The 27,245-nt window shown below is 45.7% G+C and overlaps 1 protein-coding gene across 6 annotated transcripts in view; it reads right to left on the bottom strand.

Moving 5' to 3' along the window:
- Positions 1-27,245, bottom strand: part of TARBP1 (TAR (HIV-1) RNA binding protein 1) — a 2,688,190-nt gene that overhangs the window by 727,622 nt on the left and 1,933,323 nt on the right. For all 6 annotated transcript variants that reach the window (XM_069607367.1, XM_069607363.1, XM_069607366.1 and 3 more), the window contains exon 20: positions 14,375-14,495. In XM_069607367.1, coding sequence (XP_069463468.1) covers positions 14,375-14,495 — 121 coding nt within the window. The remainder of the gene's footprint in view (positions 1-14,374; positions 14,496-27,245) is intronic.

The raw sequence follows: 27,245 nt of genomic DNA, 5'->3' as shown, positions 1-27,245 counted from the left end.
AACCTGTCTTCGGAGGCTGTAGAGGCGGCAGGTGATATTGACGGAGTGGCTAACGGCAGCTGGAGCCGGGGCACACTCTGCCTGGGGTGCAGGAGAAACCTGCCCTGCGCTGCTGGATAAACTGTAGGCCATGCACCTGGTTACCACCAGTCCCACCTTGTGACTCGTTCCTCCAGCCGCTCTGCCGGAGGGGGTATCAGACGAGCGGCCATCTTGTCTGGCGCAGCGCCCATTTTGTCAAGCTGCGTGCCACATGCCGAAGTTGTGGTGCCTGGCTCGCTGGAACCAGCCCCGTCCAAGACGCTTGGTGTTGGAACATAAGGCCTATCCCGCACCTCAGGCCATGACCTGTAAGGCGTATTGCCCTCGGCAGAGCTGCCAGTAGTGCTGCGTGAAGGCGCCCCCTCAAACGTGATGCTGGTACTAAGGCGTTGTCCCTCGAGAGTAACCCCAGTAAAAGAACCTTGCGGTCCTCCAGCACTGACACCAGAAGGATTCGGAGACCCCCCCCCTCGGCCGCGAGGCCGGTAGCTGGACTAGCCTTGGTACATGTGCTGGTGCTAGAACCCAAATGGTTCCTCCCGGTCGGGTGCTTGTTTGGGAAGGATTCAACTTTCCTTAGGCCTCTAGCGCAGTTTGACAAAGTCCTTTAGGTCTTGCGGAGATGACTTCTGGAAGAGCTTCCTCCACCTAGCTAGTCTGTTCTTCAGTGCACGTGGAGTCAGTGTGTCACACGCAGAACAACCTTGCCAGCCGTGGTTGGGGCCAAGGCAGCAGAGGCAAAGGGCATGGCGTCAGATGTAGGGAAGAGCCCCTCGCAGGCTAGACACCTGCTGAAGCCCACATTTGCTGGGGAGCAGCGTGGCGGCAGAAGACCAAGTACCTCATTGAAAAGAAAAATACAAGCATAGAAGAATATCCAGGGAAAAGCGCGTGGTATTACATGGCTGAAGCCAAACCCACAAGCGCTGGTGAATTCGGCCTGTTCTAAATTTAAATGGGAAGAAGATTTTTCTGGTGAAAAAGGTCTCTCGCGAGAGACGCCCTTAGATTATGGAGGAAAGGGGACGGGACGTAAGAGTATCTATGGGAATTAGCATTGCAGGTCCTTTTACCATCAGCATCTTGGCCTGTTCAGGTTTCTTCATCAGGCCTGTGTTTACCGCGCCGCCATGCAGGACTAAAGTTATCTACCATAACTACAAAAATTGCACCTCCTTATATGCATGCACTAAGTCTATACATCTGTATTTCATGCAATATTGTGTTTGTGCAGGGTTTCTTATCACGGCCCTCTTCCCACTGGTACATCGCAAGTCTATCTATGGGACTCGCCTCACTATAAAGTGCCTAGGGGGGGTGGGAAAGGTTAATTTCCTTCCCAACATTCCCCTTTTTTGTGACTTCTACAGTAACAAATTCTTCTGCAAACTTGTGTACATTTTCCCTCCTTACCACAGCTTCACATGGTGGTGTTCCCTTTATTGGCATTCATGCCCTACATACATCCTGCAGGCTTTCTCCTGCTTCCGCATATTCTTCAGGAGTGCATGTCATGTAGATACATCCCCATCCCCTGATAAATCTACCCATACTTAAATTTTCAGGGTGAGGGGGAGGACCAATGGTCATGTGGTACAGTCTGTCTGCTTCATCTCCATAGGGTATGGGGACCATGTGGGGGATAGGGTGGTCAGTTTGTATTTCTATCTCTTTTGTATTATGAGGTATTCTTGAAACGCCAATTGAAACCATCATCATTGTGCTACTAGCCACTGTTTTGGCACAACATCACAGAGTCCCACTTGGCACGTGCAGAAAAGAACCAGGATGAACACAATGACAGGAATCAGCATCTTCACAAGGGCTCCTAGCAAGGATGGTGCCCAGTCGAAAATGGTATCAAACCAATCACCTCCTTGGATACCAGATTCCTTTTTCAGGTGCTTCCCCAGGCCGTGCACTGCCGCTATTATGTGTGCCAATGACCCATTTTGTGCATCTAAGGTACGAATGTGCAACATGAATCCTGATCTTTGTGCACACGCCTCCTTCCATTGCGGTAAGCATATCCAGGACATACCTGTTCTGCATCGTCATCAACCTTAGGGTACGCAGCTCAACCTTTACGGCGTTGAACCCTTGCTCGGCATTGTTCGCCAAATGGACCAGTTCCCATCGTACGATCTGCGGTAATTTAGCATTAGTTATGGCCTGTATGCCAGGTAGCAAGAGTGATGAGAAAAACATTTCAGCAGAGCTGAACAGACGGTATTCCTCAGGTATCTCCTCAAGCAGTGCTGTCAAGTCTTGATAGATAGTTTGAGGCCTTCTTTTTCCTTCGTAGTTTATCATATTGGCTCTTCCCAGGGAGGATCTGAAATTCTGGTGGTGGCATTGGGTTCTGTTCTTCGACCACCAGGGAAACTGTTGGTGCTCTGTCAGGCATTGGCCCCCCTTTCAAATGTTTTTTCTGGGACTGATATGATATGATATATTCATAACGCGCCTATACACAAGTGTTTCAAGGCGCGACGAAGCAAATTGGGGGACACAGAGGGAAGACAGAGACAACGATCCTACTAGGCCAGGCGACATTGAGATCGCGCAAGTGCAGGGGAGGGGGGAGAGGAAAAGTGCAGGGGAAAGGGGAGGAGGCAGTGCAATACAAAAGATAACAGTAAAATAAAGACAATAAATAAAGTGTAGCCAGCTGGTGGCAAGTGCAAGGATAAGTGCAGACATCAGACTACCAGTAGTGCTCAGTGTAGCGTAGCCAGCGAACAGTAGCCCCTCTATGATGGTGGGAGGTGCAAGTATGCTTGCTGGCCACACACCAAGTGGTAGTCCATCACAGCTGCCGTGCCACTCTGGAATCAACGATGTCCTGTTGCATCGCTCGTTGGAGCCGTCAAAGACGTTCCTTTGCTGTGGAAGCACAGTTCGCAGTTCTCCTCTCAGTGCACTTTCACTAGCTTCTTCATTGATGCAATCCATGTCAGTTTCGTGACATGATCTGTCCATATTCGTGCTCTGTTTTCTCTTCGTACCCCAGCAGGCCTTCAGTTGGGCAACTGAACATAGTTTCTTGCCATTTGTTGTTTACGTAATTCACCCAGTCGATCACAGAGTATGGTTGTTGTAAGCATTTGAGTTTCTTCTGGTTGCTCTTGCATTGCAGGGTGTCTGGATCGACAAGTTCTAGTCGCACGCTCTGTGCCTGGAAGGTCCCTTTTATCCTACATAGCGTAAAATGAACCAGGCTTTGTGCCTTTATAATTAGGACTTCCTGCGGTACTAAAACCTTGCTTGCCCCAGATGTGTGCAGTACCAACGAGCATACATAACAGCTAGCATTTGTCATTCGTCTCCTTACAGCACTCATGTCAACATACCAGCTATTCGAGTGCTCAGGATGTCTTATATCTTCAATAGCATCCAGGCCTAGGCCATTGTATGCATTGTATTTGGGCCTACGCGCTTGGCTTTTCATTCTATCATGGCGTGATGCACATCTCTTTGATATGATATGACATTTATAACGCACCTATACACAAGTGTTTCAAGGCGCGACGAGGCAAAGAAGGGGAACAAAGGGAGGACGGACAACGATCCTACTAGGCCAGGTCTCATTCAGATAGCGCAAGTGCGTGGGAAGGGGGAAGGGACAGTGCAGTACATGGATAACAATAAGTAAGTAGCAGCCAGCATGTGGCAAGTGCATTGGTAAGTGCAGACATCAGTGTCAAGGGCTGGGAGGGGGAATGTAGGGATACAGAGACAGTCCCCAAGTGTGGGGGATGCCAGGTGGGCAGTGCAGGTGTGAAACACTGGCAGGGTAGACCTGGTCCCGAGATCAGAGGGTCCCCAGGTAGCCAGTGCAGTTCCAGTTACAAGTAGAAGGTCAGTTGTTAATATACTGCTGCTAACATTGTTGCTATTATTAAAATTTGTACTACAAAAAAAGATATTTAATTGTGGGAAATATTTATAAAATTCTGCTCATGCACACACTGTTGACACTATTATTGCTTATCTGGGAAGGATTATAGATATGTACAGATGCGTTGTTGGTTTAATTTGACAGTGTAGTTGCGTTTAGTGGTGCATATTCTCCCCGCCTCTTTTAGATGGCTTGCCCAGATAAAAGATATACTCCAAGCATAATCATCAATAGGGTAAATAGGATGGCAGTGAAGCGTAGGCCACAATTGTAAGAATATAACCAGGTAGAACTAACAGTCGGTCCAGCATTATTCTGAACATGCAATCAACAATTTCACGTTAAGCACTCCATGTTGCATATTCCTGTAGAGGAAATAAAAACGGGTGGGGAGAGAGAGAGTGAAAGAGGGAGAAAGAGAGAAAGAGAAATCCAGTAGAGGAAATAAAAACAGGTGGGGGGAAGAGGGAAAGGGAGCGAGAAAGAGGGAGCAAAAGTGAAAAAAAGAGAAAGAGAACATTCCTTTTACTTTAAAGTGCTTATGCTTTTAGCAGCTATGCATGTTTTATTCTCTGCGACATGCAGTCACATTATTAATCCTGAGGTAGTCTTTGTGAGGGATATTGGGAGATGTCTGTTGAGTCCTGGTGAGGAGTTTGGGGGTACCCTACGAACATCTGAGAGGTGTATCCAATATCGAAGCACCTTTTCTTTTATTGCGAGAGGGGTGGAAAACACCACTTCATAGAGGCTATGGAGCCCAAGGTTGTTAGATTTGCACACACAGCTCATTACATACATCATGTCACCTGGTAGCAGTGATTGGGCGGGCATAGTATCTGTGGTAGGTTGCTCTGCAGGGCCCTGTGGACTTTCTGGGCGAGGCGGCACGATTAGTTGGGAGACACATTTGATTGCACTTGTCAAGTTTGTTAAGTAGTCTTGGAATTACTCTCACAGAACTGCTGCAGCTCTATGGGCGTCCAACACTGTCCTGACTGGGGTGATGGGTGTGTGCATGCGCCTGTCAGTTACTATTTCATGTGGTGAGAGGTGATGGTCTTCAATTGGCTGAGTGTGCAAACTGAAAAGGGCCAGGGACAAACAGGGCACCCAGTTCTTTTTTAAGGTGGTGCAGAGTTTGGAAAGACTGCTTTTGAGAAGGCTGTGTATTCGTTGCACATCGTTGTTTGCCTGGGGGTGGTAAATTGAGCACATCCAGTGTTTAATGCCAAGTAGAGCTGTGATCTCTTTGAAAAGCTGTTAGGCAGAAATCTGTGCAGTTCCCTTAGGGACCACTGCAAAAGATTTAAGACTACAGGTGGTTGGCAGTAAACCCAACTGGTAGCAGTCTGTACCACCCAGATTTACCTGGTAGCTGTGGCTGAGCAGTCAGACTTCTCTCAAGATGAGTTAGGCAGTATATAGAGTATACACAATAGGTACAGAGATACAGTAGCACAAGCAAACACTGACCAGAGCTTTGGTGTAAAAGTATATCATTATTTATTTAAAGACACACTTGTAAATTACACTAGCACAAAAAGAGGTAAGTAAATTCAACACACAGTCACTATTATACATATACAACCCAGATTACTTGTTAGACAAGTCTTAATGAGAAACACCACTTCTTTTCAGACAGAGGTGAGCGCTTAACATAAGATGTCAAGGAAGGGAAAAAGGCAGAGTTATGAAAGCACACAAATCTCAATACTTTTCAAAGAACCACAGTCAGGCAGGTTAGGCAAAGTCTACTGGAGAGCAAGGAAGTTCAAATGCCAAGCCCACTCTTAGAGAGAGCAAGCAAAATGTGTCCAGGATCACACAGTGGCATTATGCCCAAAGAGTCTTTGTAAATAGTTCACAAAAGAATGAGATCAAGTCAGGAAAAGTTAGTTAACAGGCCCCAGGCTAACCCAGGTTAGAAAGTCGAGGATTTACTGTCACTCCGAACGATCTGTCGCAAGGGAAGCCAGGCGGGACACAGTACCTGAAAACGGGAAGAACGCTCCAGCGGGGGCAGTTGTTCCTTGCAGCGGGTGCAAGTCGGTGATTCGCCCAGAGGAAGAGGAGGTCTCGACGTGGAGGAAAGCTGAAGGTCGTTGCACTGCCAGGGAAGAAACCAGCCGCGGAGTTTCCCGGTTACAAGGTACCACCCTTTTCTTTGCGGTAGTGGTAAACCGTGGTATTCCGGTTGCCGGGGTGCTTGGCACGGGCAAGGCGGCCACTAGATGGTCCAGGAAGGCGAAAAGACAGGCAAACTGGTTATCCCCACCAATCAAAGGAAGAAGACTCTCCGGGCTGGAGATCTCCTCTGTCGTCGGGAAAAGTGGTGAGACGGTTCAGCAGGGCTCCACCAGTGGTGTCGGTCGTCTTTGCAGGTCGACTCGGCTTCTCCCTCCTCGGATTCTTTAGGTCCTGTGGCGACTTCTGAAGTTCCAGTCCCCAAAGCCCTGCTTTTATGCAGAAAACCCCCATTCATTCAGCCTAGCTGTCACTCAAACATGCTAAGTGGTGAGCCGGGCAGCTCACCACTTGGGCCAATCACACAAGAGTGTGACTTGAGTTGCTGAGGCAACTCAGCCCAGGGTGCCTAAACCCCCTCCTACACCCACTGTGGTACCCAGACAGAGTGGCACCACTTTTGGAGGCTTCTGTGGAGAAGCCCGTCAAAAAGTGGAACAAAGGGCTCGACTTGGGTTGGAGTCACAGAAGCGAACACACGCCATTTTGGAACCAGGTTTTGGCAAAAAATACCAACAGGTGAATTTATTTTAAGTTAATAAACCGGCGGTATGTTCGGGGCTATATTAAAAAAGTGGTAGCCTCGAACAATGGGAAAATCCCATAGGAATATATTTGCGGTCGAATATAAAAAAGTAGTATCCACTGCCACCAGCCAAAACTCGGTCGGGGGGGACTGGATAGTGCCCCCTCGGACAACAGACCCCAGGGCAATCGAATTGCCCCGACCAGTACGTGCACAATATGATGGTTTGTACTGGTTCTGTTCACAATTTAAGACTAGTAAAGCCAATGGTGACGTTACATGCCCTGGGAGACAGTAGTCAGTCCCTGGGTATGGAGTTTATATTTGGGGGTCGCTACGACACCCCTGGGTTAAGGCACGGAGGGTGCTGTGTAACCCACATACCAAAAACACATGAAGCCCTATGGGGTAAAGGACCCCATAGCCCATAAAACACATACAAAGTCAAAGGAACACCTCAAATCATGTCTAAGAGTGGGAGGAAAAGAGTCTCACTCTTAGCAGGAGAAAAAAATAAACCCCAAAAATCCAGCAAAGCTGCTGGGGACTCACTAGGTTTGGGAAATTAGCCTTTACAGAGAATTCTCCCTAACAAAAGCCAATTGAAGAAATGGGTGCTGCTGTCATATTTTAAAGTATCATACACACCCCATTGAGGGAAGACCTTGCACACTCAAAATTTTGCAGCGCATTTGGCATCCGGATGTGCACAAGGGCCCGCCTTAACCCATTGTGGAAAAAGGGCACACTAAAATTAGTAGCTATCGCAAGCTGTCTGCGTGATCAATGTGCAACTCCCGGAACAGCCCAATAGGGCGAGCCATGGTGCCTCGGATCATCCGGAGCATCATGCCAGTGCTGACAGTTTGACAGGTGGTGCAGGGTATAATCATGTTCGTGAGATGCTCCTGAAGATTTTGTATAAAGCAATTTTTTTGAATTTCTGCAGAAATGTGCTGTTTAGAGCTGTGTGATGGGTGGTGCAACTGGTCGAAAGCTACTGCCAAGAGCTCTATGAGCATCAATGTCTTGCCAGTGTATTCTTGTCCCCAGAGCAGGTACGTGTGAGACTGTTTGCACCCTCTTTTGGACCATAATTATTTTGCTTAATTTTGTGCTTTTACCTGTAGTTCAATCAGTTGTGAGATGGACAGCGCTATGTATGCTGGTGTAGTTAGGACGTATTCTGAAACTACTGGGACAGGAAGGTAGGCCGCCGATTTTGGCCACAGCATCCGCCGCAGCATTTCCTAATTATATTTTGTCAGAGCCACTAGTGTGTGCAGCGCACTTGACGTTTGCCACCAAAGAAGGTTGCGACAGTGCCGAAATGTGCTCTGCAGAGCCCTCTCCTTTTCCATCTCGACACGCCGGCATGCACTGTGGTAGTGACGTATGCTGAGACTGAATAAATGGTCACCTGGCATCCTTGTGAGGCACGTAGCGCCTCGATGAGTGCTACGAGTTCCACCTCTTGTGCTGAATAGTGCATGGGTAATCTTTTCATCACTAATGTTTCATAGTCTCCTTCGTTGAGATGCAATACTGCTGCACCCGTATGTCTTTGTCCTGTGTCCTTGTCAATTGTCGCTAATCTGTCAACAAAGAGTATTTCACCCTCATATAGTGGATGGTATTTTGCTTTGGGGATGTAATCTTCACCTTCATATGTGGCGCAGTCGTGTCGTTGCAAGTCTTCGTCAGTGCATATTTTCGATAGCCTTTTCTCGGCTTCCGAAGGAGGTATGAAGAAAATTCTGGTGCAGCAGGCTTCAGGGCACAGGAAAACAGAACAGCAGGGGTGTTATAGTGGCAGTCACCACCAGGTAGTGACGCAGGAATCGAGGATGCGGGCAACGTTAAGTACTCTCCTAATTCGGCACCCATAGGAGCTAGGGCTGCGGAATTTGGTGGGAGAATGCATGGGACCACAAGCAAGCAATGTCCCAAGTCTCGGGTCTGCACTCAAGATGGCGGGAGGATCTGCAGGTTACCTTGAGCTAGAGCTGGACAGTACGCTGGATGGCCCAGAAACACTTCCGAAGGGGCTTGTTCGGTTGGTAAGTAGGGTGCGCCGAGAGTAGTTGTTCCAAAGGGGCAAAGGGCCTTGGCAGGCCTTTTTGATCGAAGAAGAAAGCAGGGGTCCGATGGGACAGCAGAGGGCAAAGGGTTCCAAAGCCTTCCAAAGCATCTCCGGCGGTTTCACAAGTCTGTTTCTTTGTGTAGGAGACTTGGCTCCTTCTGTAGTTTGGTGAGAATACAGGTGATTGACCTGGAAAGGCTGCAAAGCCCCTTCGCTTATCCAAGATTAGCTTTGTGCCAAAATTGAGGACTTCCAATCAAAGATCTGCTCTCTTGCAGACATCCCAGACATGGACCAATCATGGCCAACGGTGGTCTCAGTCATTCAGGTACTCCAGACATCCTGGTACCAGTAGTGTGGATTGGGACGAGACAGGCAGAAGCCTGCGAAAGAGATTGGTTTGTGTGGGAGGCTGCATGTCCAAATAAGGAAAACCTGGGTTAATCGACCTGGGTGAAGGCAAAAGACAAAATGGCCTTGGGACAGAACACACAACTCTATGGCTCGGCCATTTTCAGACCTGGCCACAGTCTTGCACTAAACGCATTTTAACTCAGTAAAAAGAAGTAAAACCTTATTAAAAGTAACTGCTGCCACCAGTTTGTCCCCGGCACACTCGTACAATCACCAAAAAATCCTTCGAGGGTGTGTAGAGCCACAAAACAAAAAGGGACCCCAGCACACGGTACTGGAAGGTACACTGTGCACGGTTAAAAAGTTACCAAGAAATGGCAACATAGTCAAAGACTAAGGGAAACAATGTTTCCCAGTACTGACAGTCTGACGCACGTGTCAGTTGCCCCATAACAAGTGAGCAAAAGCCCAGGGGAGTTCAGCTGAAACCTGAAAAAAGTCAGGTTAGGATAGCCACACAAAAGCAAAAAGTTTGGGGGGTCCCATAAATGGAGGGAAAATGGCACATAAATTAAATCTTTCCTAACAGTTGTCTGTTACGGAAACAACTACTCTTTTGGCGCTGATACCAATAACCCTTTCAAGTCTAGGGGCAATAAGGTACCTTCCATCAATTCTGGGGTCACTACAGGGCTGAAAATGAAGTCAGTTGGCACTCTCCAGCAGGCTTTGGTAATTTGCATCACTGCTTGCACAAGCACGATCATGCCATTGATGAACATATCTGGGTCAACGGGAATGCCTTGCAGTACTACATCACGTGTTATTGCATGTATTACGAGCATCGCCCTCATTGCGCACATCCCTGGTGTGGCACAGACAATGCTGCTGTCCGTGAATGAGATCATCATGTTCAACTTGCTAAGCAGATTCCTGCCGAGCAAGTTGACAGGAGAGGCTCTCAGAATACAGTAGGGGTGCGCAAACTACCCTTCCTCCCACCTTTACATCTAGATCTTTTGCATATGGAACCATGGAAATTACCCTAGGGAATCCCTTTATGTTGAGAGTTTTGCCAGATAATGGGAAGTCACCTTCACTGATACATGATTTCTCAGCGCACGAATCCACCATAAAGATGAATTGCTTATTTCCGATCTCTGCCCCCACCAAGGGTTCCTCTTCTGGGTTGAGGGCCAGAGACTGGACTGGACACGCAAGTGCTCTTTGTGGGCTGCACTAGACAGGATAGGATAGGTATTTGTTGCCGGGAATGAGAAAGGTTCCCCCTACCACCACTGTAGCGCCTTGGAATGGGGCTACTGCACCACTGGGTGCACTTTTAAAGGTGTTTCACGTATCCTGGCGGCTGGAAGTTGTTGTGAGGCGGCTATTGTTGCATCGCCTGCTGGGGGTGTCGCAGTAGGGGAGGCGTAGACCCTGCTATCTGCGGGGGCAACTATGTGTAAGCTTGGTGTATCTCGTAGGGTATGGAGGTCATTCTGGGAGTCACCCCTTGAGGGGCCTCTTGGGGATGTGCACTGTAATTTTGTTGGCCATAACTGTACCTCATTCCTTGCCTGCTCCTGCACTACCTTGAGAAAAGCCCACAGTTACAACATTGCTCCATTCCTCCTCCTCAGGGTCCTATCCATCGGATCCCTCCCTTGTTCCTCTAAACCCAAATCTTCCTCGCTGCTGCCCTCCTTGCCACCGCGGTCCAGGATATTGCAGGTTTCCACCCCACTGCCCTTGTCCTCCTTCAGTCCACACCACGGCTATCCTGGCATTTGTGAAGTCGGGGTGTACACTGTCACTTCTATCTGTGCTAGCGTCGATACCTACGCCTCCACAGCTACTTTAGCTAGTTTTTTTTGTACCCTTTTCGCTTCCTCTGACTCATCTCTGAAGCGTTTCTTTCTCACACCTATCCTCCTACAATGGAGCACTATTATGCTCTGAATTTCAGGCCACCCCTTAACCTTGACCCCCACAATGTTTTCTAGTGCCTTTTCAACTTCCTTGGGTAGGCCTTGTTTGACAATAAAATAGAAAAAGGGTGTGGACTGGTGCCATGCATTACCCGTTTCTGCCCTCCGCATCTCTTAATAAACTGGGAGGCATCCTATCAACCATGGTACACTGCATAATGGACTGCCGATCAGTGGTGTCTCACTTTCGCTCTAATTGTATCGAAGAATGCTCCATCATGTGCATCGTTGCTCAGGGTTGCTCCCGGCTACCCCGCCTTCACCCACACATCGGCAGCATGATCTCTGATAGCGGCCACCAATAAGCTTTTCATGTCTCCTATTGCTAGGTGTACTCCCTCTGTTTGCTTTTAGATATGTGTATATCCAGTTCTCCTGCACCTGCCGGAAGCGCCTATATTAGGTTGTTTTTGTCCATTTGTGCCCATGGAACATAGTGCAGTCTCCCTGTTCCCTTGTGTATTAGGGGCATTTGCATTTTTTGTTTACTTCTCATGCTCCTCTTGGCACTTCACTTTTTCCTTGCTACTGCCACCTGGCCAAACCTTTCTTTCAACCTGCCGTCCCATAAACCCTCTACTCTAGGGGTATGCTGAGGTGCTTGCTCTGGCTCCTCATCCTCGTCATCTTCAAACTTCATTGAACATGCTCCAACCATCTTCCTCTCCCCTACGGGAATCAACATTCTCAACATTCTCGTCCCGGGAGGATAGCTCAGCGGCTACGTGTTTGCCTTGGAAGCAAGACGACATGAAGCAACACAGGTTCGATCCCGGGGGCCGCGCTTAGATACCTCTGGTTATTTAAGCACATCATAAACACGCAACTAAGACACAAACAAAAACAATTACGCAACAAAAAAATAAAACCAAAAAACAAGCAATTCCTGTAACAGCGCCTCGATGGCCGCGGGCTGTGCAAGCGCTTTAAAAATGCAAATAAAATAAAATAGCCCCATCTGTCTGTTTCACCATCATACTCTACATCTAAGGTTCTTATGGGCGCGTTGTCTATCCTGGATAAAAAGTCTTGCGACTGCCACTCATTCATCCCCTGCTGTACTGGTGTGTCTACCTTAGTCATGTAATGTGTAGCAGGCAGTCTGGCGCGTTCTGAGCACGTTGATGCCAGTGCTATCTCTAAGTATCTTGGATTAATGTCTGCATGTGCTGCAACGTCTGGAGGGGAGACTTATGGGGGCGGTCGCCGGTGTTGATACATTGGAAGTTGTTAACACATACATTGGATTTGTGGATCCCATAGCAGGACGGGCTGCTAGGGGATATATTTCCTTCTGTCCCGCTGCTGCCTTACCAACTTCGCTTAGGCCTGCTATCACTGCGCGCCCCTTCTCCTTCCCGCTCCTCTGTATCCAAAAACATTTTACAGAGTTTCATTATTTCCCTTCTGTTCTGTAATTGTTTCACTTTGTACTTTGCTGTCAAGAAGATGGACATGTGTTCCAGAATATTTCTGTCATAGGAGCCCTGCTGTGGCCCCAAACGGGGCATCCCCTCTCCCCTAGTCTCAGTCACCCAATGGTTGTGACATTTGTTGATCCTATCACGGTACAACAGCAGGGCCTTGCACATGTATTCTAAGGGTGTCTCTCCTCCCATTTCCGCATTGGTCGCGTCCTCACTACTGCTACGCCTGAGCTAGTGTGCTACACAGTTGTATGTATTCTCAAAAACACAATTCAATTTTTCCCCCTCTTTTTCGTGAACAAAAAACTTCAAAAAATGTTATTTTTCTTCCCCCACTGCCCCTTCTTTTCCTTTCGCTCTCCATACTCCCACAAACCCCACACTCTACACGCGTTCCATACCAAACAACACCCTTTAATACGTTTTAATAGCACAAAAAATGAAGATGCCAGCAAAGAACTCTGCTGCTCGAGAACGTTCAGCCGAAAATTAGTACAAGCATAAGGTTATATTCAACACACAGTACAAAACCTGCGTGGCTGGTTGCTGAGACCCTATACATGGGTCTGCTCCACAGGGGATGCCAGGCTGCAATTGTCCCCAGCCCCGTCAACCCATCTTCCATCATGTGTGGTCAGCTGGGCTCATCGCTCCAGGGACTGAAGGTTGTGTTCCTCATAAGTTACTATTGCAAGACAATGCTACTTTATCATTATGGCGTGCACCTGGGAAACTCTGGGACTGGCACAGGGGGCGGATCACAATCATGCTGAGCCACACATTCTTCACTCAGTTCATATTGCAGTTCATATCACACGCTTCGCACCCAAGTTTTCCACCCTCGCTTTGGACTATAATTTATTCCACCATGTACCTCGCATTACAAAGTGTGTCAATATGGGAGAAGGTGAAATGGTTGTTCTTTCAGATCTTTTATGACCACTGGTTTTATGGGTTGGCGGTCTGAGGTCACATATCGCACAATTCAGTGGTCTTGGACTGGTTCAGTTGCGAGTGTCATAACTGCTGGTGGGTTGGGTGGGGGTTGGAGGTCTTCTGGTGGCCTGGCTGTGATAAATGTGCACAGCGAGGAACCTGGTGCTGTCTCGCAGCCTTGCAGGGCGCATTCATTTTCGGGATAATAAGTAATTGCAACAGTTAAGGAATACAGGGAAGTTTCTATGGGAATTAGCAGCGCAGGTCCTTTTACCATCAGTGTCTGAGCCTGTTCAGGTTTCTTCATCGGGCCTGTGTTTACTGCACGGCCATGCAGGACTGAATGCGTCTACCATAACTACAAAAAATGGTGCCTCCTTATATGCGTGCACTATGTCTATACATCTGTAGTTCATGCAATATTGTGTTCGTGCAGGGTTTCTTAGCACTGCCCTCTGCCCCTTGGTATATTGCACGTCTATCTATGGGACTCACCTCACTCTAAAGCGCCTAGGGGATGGGAAAGGTTCATTTCCTTCCCAACACACCGCTAGTGACTAAGTGACCTTGTCATTTAAATAATTATTTCAATTTTTCTTTCTTGCCATCAAATGTGTGCAGGGCGTTTGTATATAGGATGGTGCATTATGTATTACAATGAAAATTTCCTGTGCATTGTATTGGATGTTTGCGTCATTAATAAAAAGGAAAAATGCATGCTTAATGATAATTTAGTTAATCTTTCAACATGTTAAATTCAACTTTACGATTAGCTCATTCAAGTAAAAATGCATTAAGAACTATTGCAGGATTCAATTTCTATTTCTTTAACAACTTGCGCAAGATATTAAATGGTAAACTTCCTACCTTGTCCAGCAACTTGACAACAAGATGTTCCATAAACGTCCTGTGCGATTCGTTAGATCCATCCAACCAGCACAAAAACTTGATGGCACAAACTCTGACAAAACAGTCATCTTTTGTGGCACTGGCAATGTAAACAAAGATGCAGTTATCTTTTTGTAACTCAAATATTAGAAAGGTTGATAATGTCTGAACAATGATTGAGCATATATTGGGCCAGCGCTACAAAGAATAGGCCATCTAAAATAGTGCACACTATCTGCTTTTTTATGCTACATTATCTGAAATGCTCAAGCCACCTTATTCACAATGCAGAATGTCACATTCCATGGGGACAGTGCTTCAGCACAAAGGATCCACTGCTAACCCCCTTAAATACATTAGTGTGGAGCACATGCCTGACGACAAAACAGTGTTTAAAGGTTCTCAGCACCCACTGTAACAAACCCACAGTTCAGAGTAAGTTGTTGGGGTCCAGGAGACTCTGGAGGCCAGAGGAAGCTACCTGCATCATGATGCAACACAGGGAGGTAGTATTAGGGGGATCCCCCAAGGCCCATCGTCCCCCCAACCTTCCGGTAAGGGGTGCCCCCATGAAAAGCGCAGAACAGAGAACGGGTATCTCACTTGCATGGAACCCAAGGATAGACACATGAAGTAATCGGAGGAAATTAGTACATCCGGTCCAATTGAAGTGCATGGAGACTCAGATCTGGTGTGGTGGTGGCAGACTGCGGGAAAGCCCCATCAAGTCTCCAGCCTGAACTTGGAGTTCTGACCAGTGAGTAACCTGCAAAGCCAGAAGTCTGACGCACTAATTCTATTCATCAGTATGGAAAGAGACCGCTGGAGGAGAATTACAGGTGATTCCCGAAAGCTCTTTCAAACATCTAAAGGCCCCAAAAAGCTGCAAGAGAGTCCTGTCCCCACAACTCCAATGACCAACAAAGATGTGCTCCATTGCTTTCATTGGGGCACCCACTTCTAGACCTGGGGGAACAACTGACAAGATACACCTAGCAACAGTCATAGGTGAAGGGGAACGAACACCAAAACTCCACTTATGCACTCATTACACATTCACCTCACTCAGCAAAGACACAACACACCTCGACCACCCCACATTCAGCTGCAGGCTTTGCACATGCAAAGCCACACTGGAAACACTAATTCCTCCCAAGGATAAGTAAAGAAATAAAGTCACAGTAATCTTCATTTCCTAGGCTTCAACCCTTTTGTGTGTAAAGAAAGCAGCATACCAGGAAGTGTTGAACAAAAAGACTACCAAATCACATGGACAAATTCCAAGATGACCAACAGTCCTTTTAAATCCCCTCCACTAGGTTCTGAATGACAGAGTCGCACTCCCAATCAGATATCATTGCAGCGAACTGCCAAACCACCAAAGCCAGTTCAAGAGTAGACCGCGCTCAGTAAGTATAAAAGCGTCTCTGTTTTCCTCAATCAAAGCAGGGGAAGCAGGAGTACAAACATGTCTTGCAGAGCAGTAAGGGAAGAGATGGTTGATAGTAAAGGAGAGTGGAGTAGTCAGTGGAAGGCAATGGTTTGGATAGGCTCCAGAGACTAAATGCCCCTACCGTGACAGGAAGAACACTGTGGGAGAGCCAGTCTTTGGGAGAAGAGAGTCAAACTCAGGCACAGAACCAGACCCTGGGATAGAACCACTTCATCGGAGACAGTAATCAGGGTAGAGTCACAGCCACAGAGGAAAGAGCAGAAAGCCTGCTGTGGGCTATAACACAGACCTTGAAGAAAACCAATGTAATGCATTAAAAAATGTAATGTCTTTGACTCAAATATGGAGTCTGGGTGAAATGCATTCTGGGTGCAGCAGTGGACATTTAACTCCAAGCCTCAGTGGCTCTGTTTTGAACACCGTCCTCATTTTCTAAAACACTGGAAAAGTATCTTGTTTTTGCCTAGGCAGTATCGCCTTGGTCAAAGATTGTTTTCAGTTACTGTTTTGCATTCCGCAAGGAGCCGAAAGCAGTCCTTCCGGTTCCCATGAGAAACAGGGGGCGTTTACTTGTCCTGGCGCTCTGCAGCATACACCGACTGGGTATCTGAAATGCTATTGGCAGTTGACCTCTCTGGAAAATTCCTGTCCTGCGATTGGCCAGAGAGAGACGGTAGACTTATCTTGTTCGGTCCGTTCCCATTGTGCAGGTTTTCTCTTCGCCAACCTAGGTTTGGGAAGAAGTCCAATGACGTTCATGGCAGGATGAAGTGGAGTGCGTATTTGCCAACGGTGATGTGACCTTTTCTATAATTTTTCACTGTATTCTGTAACATTTATCTGAGTTAATAAACGGCCAGATAAGCATAGGCGGAAGCATGTCCTCAATAATTCCCCTCAGGAAGCCATCCATTTAAGGAGAAAGGGGGTTAACTTGGATACCTCGCATTAGTTTTTTGGTGGGAAGAAATTGATTTTCCACACGTTTTTTTTTTTGTGTTTTGTGCTTGGTGCAAGAAAGTTTTTTGTTTTATTTTGTCTTGTTGTTTTGACTTTCCTTAGAAAAGTTCTTATAGATACAGTGTGGGATCTTGTGTCCCAAATGTGACCACATATCGGTTGGAACAGGAAGCCGACTCCAAGTCAGTCACTGTGGGGCTATGCACATCTCCCGGAGCTCCTAAAGATGGGTCACTTCAGGCACTGGGAGAACCTGGGGGTGCGGAACCTTCTGGATGTGGTGCACAGGAATTGTCTCCTTTCTTTTGAGGAGATGTGGGAGATGTTCTCCTTTGGGGGAGGCGAATGCTTTAGATAAATAGAACTGTCGCGTGCGGTGAGAACGCAATTTCCGGTCTTGAGCGGGATCCCAGTGTTACTCATTGGAGGCAAACCTACACCCTGCGCGACTTGAGGCCAGGGTCACGTCAACTTTATATCAAGTGATATCCGCATATGAGGCTCAGGAACTATCCCGCCTCAGGAAAAGGTGGTAGCGGGATGTGGGATCCATAGAGCCAGAGGAGTGGGTGGAGGCGATGTTCCTTCTGGAAATTAGCAGGTCGGCTAGGCTCCGCCTTATACAGTATAAGATCCTGCACAGGGTCTATCACTCTCGCATCAGGCTCTGCGGGTAGGGGCACATAGATTACGATTGTTCTCTCCTGTGTGGGTGGCAGGGATGCCTGCAGGTCCAAACACTGTGGGGAAAATGCATGCGCAAATTGTCAAATGTATTAAATGTGGAGGTTCCTGGGGACCCGAAATGTGTAATATTAGGTATGTGGGGCGAGACAGGGCGTTAAAAATATGAAAAGACATTCCTCCTGGCAGTCGCCCTGGGACTAAAATTGATGGTTTCATTGTGGGTGCCCCCAGACTGTCCTTGGATAGTCCGATGGGAGGCCAAGATGGACATGTGTATAACCCTTGAAAGACCAGTATATTTATTTAAATGTATAAAGTGCCTAAACAGCCCTTAAAGGAATAGGGCGCTCCAAAATATTATTGTCCCGAGCGTTCGGGCATGTGTTTTTAAGCATACGTTGACTGATCGTACAAACATTTCCTATGAATTTTACCGTCGTTTTCCTCACATTTACACATGCGAAATCAGGCAGCAGAGCGCGGCCATCTTGTGCTAATCTTATCCGTTGCCGCATCGCCCTAAGGTGAACTGCCCTGGCGGTGCTAAATCATATCCCCCGCCCCTGAGGCTGACAACATTCCTAGCGATATTCTCAGCCTATCTCCATGACTTTACTGGGCAGCGTAGCCAAACGCGCCCAATCATCACCTACGTGTTGACGCAGAACCTGGAATATCAACACACATCCTCTCAAGACAGCACGTCCCAATTTTGAATACAAAACATTCTTTTTTAAGGAAACCGCAATAGTCTGCAATTTATAATGTGCTTTTATTTCATAATAAACGCTACGAGAACATCCAGCGATTTCCATATTCAACAATATTGGTAATTTCTTTCTTTGTTCTCGATCCACAAATGGTTATCGGGAGTCACACAGTGTTCCTTTTGGGTATAAGAAGCGCATTGGACGCACTGTGAATCGCAAGGCTTCGGCATCAGCTTGGCGCTAGACCACCGTAAACGATGTCAGGTTGCTCCTTATCGCTGGTACCGCGAAAGGGCATATCGGCCCGGGGTGATCGTCCCAAAACAGAGCCATTGTAATCCAGCCATTTAAGTGTATCTGCAGCAGCCGGCTAAAAAAGCCACCAATTGGTATCTTGAATCGATGACATTCGCAGAAAGGCAGGATGTAGCTGTGTAGAAAACATAACAGAAATGTGTCTCAGTAGACGTTCTTTATTCTAATTTATCAATTTACCCATTTATTCTGCACTGTGTGAAAACTAATGATGAACACAATGGTAACAGAGAAAACATTGTGGAAAGTTGGAATGTGCTTGAGAGGTTAGTGGTATGGAGTATGTTTAGCTCGCAATGGGATGCGGAAGCTGAGGGAAGAATTCGAAGAACACAGACAGCATTTTAATGGAATATTAGCATTGGTAGAACCTGGGAGAACCCAGATGTGGATTACATGCATTACGATGCTGGACTGCCCATGTGCCCGGGACAAAGACAAGTACACAAAGGTTGTTTTTGCGTGTCGTTCCAATATGCCACAAACAACAACCCATTACAATGTAAACCAGCAGTAACAGTCAGAAAATGAAACCTTGACTCGTTAGTCTATAAAACCGTCTACAGTAAAACTTACATAATATTCAGCATTTCCATTCTCTCGGCATAACACAGAGTCTCCGTTCAGATCAACGAATTTTCATAAAATGAAATTACATGTTCCTTTGTCCAGTTTTGGAATGGTGAACCTTATCATATTTGACGGTATTACACACCTCCCTTCATTCATTCGATTTGGAATCCTCCCTTTCTTCCAAGGACGAAAAACAATCGAACCGTATACTATGTCGGAAGCGTGGGTGTGCACAGCTCACAAGCAAAATCCAAGCACAGTGATCTTCACTTCCAATGGGAGCGAAGAGCCATGCAGACCACAGTGGCATTTGAAATATTTTTGAAAAACAACAAATTGTTTGCTGGCATCCGCCAATGCCGAACAAAATTTCTAGTGATTTACTTTTTTATGAAAATAGTTAGTTAGTTTACTTCCAAATGCCTCATTTTTTAGTGTCCCTCTGGTGAAATGCTCACTCTCCCAGCGCCTCGCACAGCCAGATCCCACAACCTGTTAGCTCAGCCCGTCTCCTGTTCTCACAGCAAATCAGCTAATCATTTTTGCAAGTAGTGAGTCTCGAGCACTGACAAAATGTGCTTGTACGAGAATGTCAGAGCAAGCCCTGCTCCAACCTTACTGCACAATCCGTCTCTGCTCACCGACTCATGCCATCGCCAACTCTCTCCAGCCAGGCTGCGTGTTAAGGAGAATTCTCTGTAGAGGCTAATTTCCCAAACCTAGTGAGTCCCCCAGCAGCTTTGCTGGATTTTTGGGGTTTATTTTTTTCTCCTGCTAAGAGTGAGACTCTTTTTCTCCCACTCTTAGGAGTGATTTGAGAATGTCCTTTGACTTTGTGATGTGTTTTATGGGCTATGGGGTCTTTTACTCCATAGGGCTTCATGTGTTTTTGGTAAGTGTGTTACACAGCACCCTCAGTGCAGTAACACAGGGGTGTCATAGTGACCCCCAAACATAGACTCCATACCCTGGGACTGACTACTGTCTCCCAGGGCATGTAAAGTCACCATTGACTTTACTAGTGTCTTAAATTGTGAACAGAACCAGTACAAATCATCATATTGTGGAAGTAATGGTAGGGGTAATTAGACTATTTTTCGAGGGGGCACTATGCAGTCCCCCCTTGTCGAGTTTCTGGCTGGTGGCAGTAGTTACCACGCAAAATATTCGACCGGAATATTTCCTATGGGATTTTCTCATTCATTTTAAACGCACCACTTTGTTGGTGCAATGTTAAAGATACCGCTGGGTTATTTAATATTTATTCCCCGGTTGGGTCCTTTTGCCAAGACTCGGTTTTAAAATGGCGTTTGTGTTCGCCTCTGTAACTCCAACCCAAGTCGAGCCCTTTGTTCCACTTTTGGCGGGCTTCTGCACAGAAGCCTCCAAAAGTGGTGCCACTCTGTCTGGGTCTACAGGATGTGCGGGAGGGGGGAATAGGCACCCTGGACCGAGTTGCCTCGGCAACTCAAGTCGCACTCTTGTGTGATTGGCCCCTTGTTTGAGTGACAGCTAGGTCCGATGAATGGGGGTTTTCTGCATAAAAGCAGGGATTTGGGGACTGGAAATTCAGACGTCGCCACAGGACCTAAAGAATCCGAAGAGGGAGAAGCTGAGCAACGACGCCACCACCGGTGGAGCCCTGCTGAACCGACTCACCACTTCCCAACGACAGAGAAGATTTTCCTGGAGAGTCTTCTTCCTTTGAACTGGTGGGGTTAACCAGTTCGCCCTCTTTTCGCCTTCCTGGATCATCTTGTGGTCGAATCGCCCGTGCCAAGCCCCCCGGCGCCGGATAGCCACGCTTCACCACTACTGCAAATAAAAGGGTAGTACCTTTTAACCGGGAAACTCTGCGGCTGGTTTCTTCCCTGGCAGTGCAACGACCTCCAGCTTTCCACCACGTCGAGATCTTCTCTTCCCCTGGACGAAGCACCGACTTGCACCCACTGCCAGGAACAACTGCCCCCGCTTTAGCTTTCTTACCATTTCAGGTATTGTGTCCCGCCTGGTCTCCCTTGCAACAGACTGTTCAAGGTGTCCCGTAAATCATTGACTCTCTATCCTGGGGTGACCTGGGACTTGTTAACTAACTTTTCTGAACTGATCCAACTCCTTTTTGAACTATCTGCAAAGACCTTTAAAGTGTACTTCAACTGTGTGATCTTGGGCACATTCCGCCTGGCTCTCTCCAAGAGTGGGCCTGGCCTATGAACTTTTTGCTCTACAGTAGACTCTGCCTTTCTTGACTTGCTGTGGTGCTTTTAAAAGTGTTGGTATTGTGTGCTTTACTATTTCTGCCTTTTCTCTCCCTTTTTAAATAATTATTGGAGTGTCATCTTGGTTAAGCCCTCACCTCTGTGTTGATAATAAGTGGTGTTCTTTTCCTAAGACTTGTCGAATAATTAATCAGGGAGGTGTATATATTTCTAGTGACTGTGTTTGAACTTGTTTGACATATTAGTGCAGTGTATTTTTACAAGTGTGTTTTTAAATAAATAATTATATACTTTTATACCAAAGCTCTGTCAGTGCTTGCTTGTGCTACTGTAGTTTTGTACCTAATGTGTATACTCTATATACTGCCTAACTCTTCTTGAGAGAAGTCTGACTGCTCAGCCACAGCTACCAGGTACATCTGGGTGGTACAGACCGCTACCAATTGGGTTTACTGCCAACATCTGTAGTCTTAAACTTTTTGCAGTGGTCCCTAAGGAAACTGCACAGGTTTCTGCCTAACACTGCGGTCCCCTGAACCCATGACCCCTGTTCCCTTTGAACGCATCTGGTCCCCAGACCCTACCCCCATAACACCTCAACTTCAACTCCCATGTACCTAATCAGGTTTGGCAACATTGACACCTATACCCACTGCGTTTGAAATCGTAAGACTCTGAGGGCCACAAATCAAAGATTAGCCCCTCTGATAAGGCATACGATAGCAACGACCCCTTACACATGCCCCATAAAAATATAGGTCAGAATGCACCCATTTCTCACCAACAACCCCCTTTGATGTGTTGTTTTGCTTACAGTCAGTAGTTCTTGCGTGCCAAATTTCTTATGTAGCCTAGGTCTCATTCCTTTGTGCGACGCATATTTATTCAGCTATTAGGACACGGTAAGGCAACTGCAGAACCACAAAGTTGCTTTCATGCCGATATCCATCTGACCCTCCCCCGATCAGTGAAGGACCCAAAAGAGCTTGACGAAAGCGGGAAGTGTGAAAGCAGAGTCTTACACTGTATGGCATCCTCCCAAAGGCATTTCTTGCTAAAAGAATTGACAAAGAGGATACATTTCAAAAGACAATTTGGACGCTTTATTTGGACACTTTATATAAACATCGTGCAACAAATAAATAGCTGCTAATCATTGAACCGGGAAGTGACTGTTCCACGAGGTCTGCTTTCGGTGGACATGGCACGTTTGCAATGTTTTGTGGCAATGTATGTGTCCTAGGAACAAAATCATGAGCGATTCCAAGAGTATTTATGTCCAACACAGTCAAAGTGAGATCTTTCACAAAATCGAATACCATTTCCTGGTATATTTGGTTGATCACCCATTTTTTGCTTCTTTTCGTAAAGGTCATTGTGTAACGAAGCATCCCAAAGTGTCCTGCAGTCCTCGATTGTTCTCTCCCCACATACTCTTTATGCGCTAAGACCGCTAGTAATGTCTGATATTGAATGCCGTCTATGCCGAAATGCAATCTCTTGGGCCTGTACTTTAGGCACATATTGTGGAACACCTCCAAATCTCCTGTGTGACAGAATTCTGCGAGTACCTTCAGATCGCTTGATAGAGTTTTATCAAACACGATCTTCTCAAGAGCTTTGTGTGGAGGTGAAGTTGGAACTAACCACTTCTTGCGTTCCTGCTCCTCCGATAAAGGTTCATGTGCACATTGGTGAAAAAGTAGGTTTTCTGTCCAAGATTGAACATTGCAGCAGTGGCGCATTAATGAGCGCCATTTTTCAAGTAGAATATCGACAGACCCAGCACAAGTTTTGGAGCTCCACCAGAGATGGTTGCTCAAAGACTGGGACCACTGTAAAATATTTTCAGAACCGTTTTTTTTTTACCAGCAGCTGTGATTTTTTTATTGACTGATTTGGCAACGTGCCATACATCAAATTGATGGCGAATGTTTGGAAACTGCTCTTGCGTGGCCTTGGCTACTGGAACATGTCTGTCGGTGGCTACGAGGTCTATTTGCATTCCCCTTGATTGCAGATCTTCCACGGATTTTATAAAACCATGTTTCTCCATGGCCACGGAGGATTTACATTCGGACACCTGCATGACCACCGAACTCATAATTTTTTTGTTTATGGTTTCCATGTCCTAAAGTGGTATGTGCAGTACTTTGCTGAAAATCCAGGTCTGTCACACTGTCCATCGCCAGCTAGCCTCAACCGTTTGTCAGAGAATGTCTTTTCAATTGACATTTGTTCAATTTTCCAAGCTTCACTAATAGCAGGGAATAAATATTCTCATTGATATTTGTAGTACTGCGTTTTAGAAAGGCACTAGAGTCCCACAAATTGACAGAAACTGGACAATTTACTAAAAGTAGAGCCACTGAAAAGTAAAGCTGCTGCACACAGATTACCAGCTGGCACTTTGCCCAGCATCGTTTGAGCGGACCATGAAAATGTAGCATGGAGCAGGCCACAGGTGGCTTGGGTTTTCAGGTTAGTGCCTTGTGATACACGAGTCACATTCACCAATGGCTGCCCGCATACTTCGCCCCTCACTGGATGGATACATTTCAGCATCAGTATAAACACTAGCTGTTGAGTACAATGTATTTGTGTTCCTTTATTAGACTATTGTTCTGCATGATTGCGGTTTGTGACTCAACTGTGGTGGACATATCGGCCAAAAAGGACACACTGAAGTCAAGTTCTTTGGCAAGTTCCTCGTTCAATTGCGTTGATGCTTAAGCGTCTGTTATTTCTGATTGCGTTATTTGAACACAAATTGGAGAAACCATCAATGTCGATTGTTTATTGGGTGGCCCTTTTTTTGTTTTGCGGGTGTAGATTGTGTAAAGTGGTCATTGAGTAATTCAAAATCATCTTCCTTATATTCAGTTTCTTCTTCATCTTGTGAGAACTCAACATTGTAGCAATGGTCCAAAAACACTTTGCTTGCTTCGCCAGTCACATTCAATTCATTTTCTGGCCATTGGGCATAAGCATTTCGAGTCTGCTTATTGACTGGACTACCCTGCACCTCAAATAATAGTTGCTCCATGGTGAAATCTGTTTGGCAAGCAGCATCTTTGGTTTCATTTGATGTCTGTGTCTTCATACTTTGTTTTATTCCGGGCCTCTAGGAGATGGGTTGTAAAAACATGTTCAATGTAAATACAACAGAGTATATAGCACTTTAGATTTTAAAAAAGCATGTTATGAAGACAATACCAGCCCAAACCACTTTTTGTAAACAAAATTGTTTGTTAGTTACCCTTGTTTTCTTGATTTTCTGTGAAACCGTGTTCTTCACCGTAACTACTGCACCAACAAGCTGGTCTGCCACCTCTGATCCACGTGCCTCCTCTTCTAATTCCCAACCTTATATACATCCCTTGAATAGGATATTCATTAAAAAAAGTCAATTGTATTTGAAAACAAATTCTTTCCTCGCACACATCGCTTAGATGCATTTTTAATTTTATTATGACTTAGTAAAAGTGTCCTAAATCATATCAAAATTGACTTGCACATACAGTTTCTATTATTCTGATTAATTAGAGCTAGTTTCTTCAAAGCACATCTTCTGATCTCATATTGTTTAACGGTGCATGTTCCCGACGGTCTATTTCCTAGAATTTTAGATTTTTTATGGCCTATTCTTCTTCATCATCCCTCGCTCCATACATACCCTCGTAAACTGTATGTCATTTAGTCAAAATATACATTTCGAATTTCACCTGATTGATGGCTAGTGTACTCTATCAGAGATCACTGTGCAAAGCCCACTGATTGTAATATTGCACTCAAGCATTTTGCATTGTATTCAGCATTAGGGTAGAAATTGTTAACGTTAGAACTGAAATGGTAAAAGTTTGAAAAGATGCTTGTTTATGATAATGTCACTGTCTAATAGTATCAGATGTAGGATATACTTTCATTCAAGGGTACTGTCAGTATGCATACCTCATGCTCTGGACCAGCTCCAAAGGATGATGTAATTGTAGTCGAAGTACCAGCATCCCCCTGTAACAGAGTACTTGTTTTAGTATGGATGAAAACAGTGAAATTGAACAGATACAATCGGATGCAGACAATGGTACATATCAATAAAAAACAATAAATGAAACATTATGTAAACAAATGACAGGATACTTAAACTATTTCATATTATCTAAAATTACATGCATAATACAATTCCGTAATCAAATAGAGAAATAAAACTACCTGATCGGCACTCAGATTTGTTGTTGACTCCAGGAAAGAAATGGATGCAGAATCTTGCTCCTTCATTTTCAGTACATTGTCACGAAGTGTTAAAGGGAAAATTAGATTTGCATTAGATATGTGGGAAGATCCAACTCTCAAGAATATGAACTTCAGCAAGTCTGTATGGCTCACCATTGGTATACTGGACGTGTCGGTGATGTCGTCACTACTGATAGTCTGTGCTTCAGTCAATATGTTCACCTAAAAGAAATGACATGTGAAGCAACCGATGACGAAAAGATTATGCTTATTTCGAATGGCATAGCATAGTTTTCTGTGTTCATAAATAATTTTCTATGATGCTCTTAAAACCAGGGACAGATGTCTAGCAAAATGGGGTATAGTTATAAAGCAATACAATCTGGTAAATAAGCAAAGTTTAGTAAGAAACATTTACATCAAAAGCACCAATCCGTCCATGTAGTTACCTGTTCAGTACCCCAATGCCTACAGCTAATTCATGAACCGTGACTCTCCTGAAGCAGCGTGTGCATGAAAACAGTTGGAATTGCATTTGGAAGCAATTTACGAGACGTTCCAAGTTGATTCTTTTTAGTGTACTGAAATTGGTTGTACATATCTGGGGTAAAGTGCAGGCTGCAGATGCAGAATCGATCACCCCTGAAGCCCCCAAGACATCCTGGGCTCTACTTTCAATCTTGTCCGGTGCAAAAAAACGCAATACCTGAACCATTCTCTTATTAGATCTATATTCCTCGGGAATATATGCATAATTGTGCCCTTAGGTTTGGCATGGGTCTTAGAACAGCAACCGTAAACCATACAAGCAAGCATTGTTGAAAAATCTGTTAAAAAAAAGTCCACATCGTTTACACATTTTTTTGCATGAATGCATGAGAAAGATGAAATTATTTGATACATTTTTCAATGCAATGTTTGTTTTGGTCACAGAAGCAAAACCTGTGTAGCGTAGCCGACTGTACAATAGTATAACTTTCATACACAATTGATTGATGTGACGCAAATCATAACGGGTTACTCATCCCTTGAATGTACTATCATGCATCAAAAGGAAACATGCTTATACAAGGATGCAATTCTATCCCAATGGACACTGATGACAATTGCTATATATCGAGAGCAGAACAAATTAAACAGAAGTAAAAGGTAATGGCAATGATATGACTGAACATTAACTACTGGGTACATTTGTTCGAAACAGAAATGTAGAGATCAAGAAGAGATGATTAGGTGACCAGCCCTTAACTTGACCAACAGTTAGATTCAGCAAACAGGGTAGTTCGTAGCAGGAGAACAGGTAGCGCGATCACAAGTTGACTTCCAGTGCTCATAGATGTTCTCGTGATACATATCAAGGGATTTGTAAAGAATTTGAAAAGTGGGTGTTTATATGAATGAGTGACGTGTATATGTCTTATGTGGATAGCAGGGGCGAGGAATGCTTCAGGGGAGCATGCCTGGAGACACTGGGCCTGGCTGGGCCATGTGTACAATGGCCCCTGCGCGGAAGATACCTTTGAAGTATACATGGTGTTTGACACCTGGGCCGGGTTCCCACCCAGTCAGGACAAGTGAGCGCGTCGTTGATTCACTCAAAAATTGAAACAACCATTCATAAAAGTTCAGTTGTATTTTATTTGGTTGCTGATGTTGATGGCACAAATGTACTACACATTATATACTTCGGGTTGCAGCAG

Source organism: Ambystoma mexicanum, chromosome 4q (genome assembly GCF_040938575.1).
Source record: "Ambystoma mexicanum isolate Mex_15411 chromosome 4q, UKY_AmexF1_1, whole genome shotgun sequence".
NCBI lineage: Eukaryota > Metazoa > Chordata > Amphibia > Caudata > Ambystomatidae > Ambystoma > Ambystoma mexicanum.
This window is presented reverse-complemented; position numbering and strand designations above follow the sequence as displayed.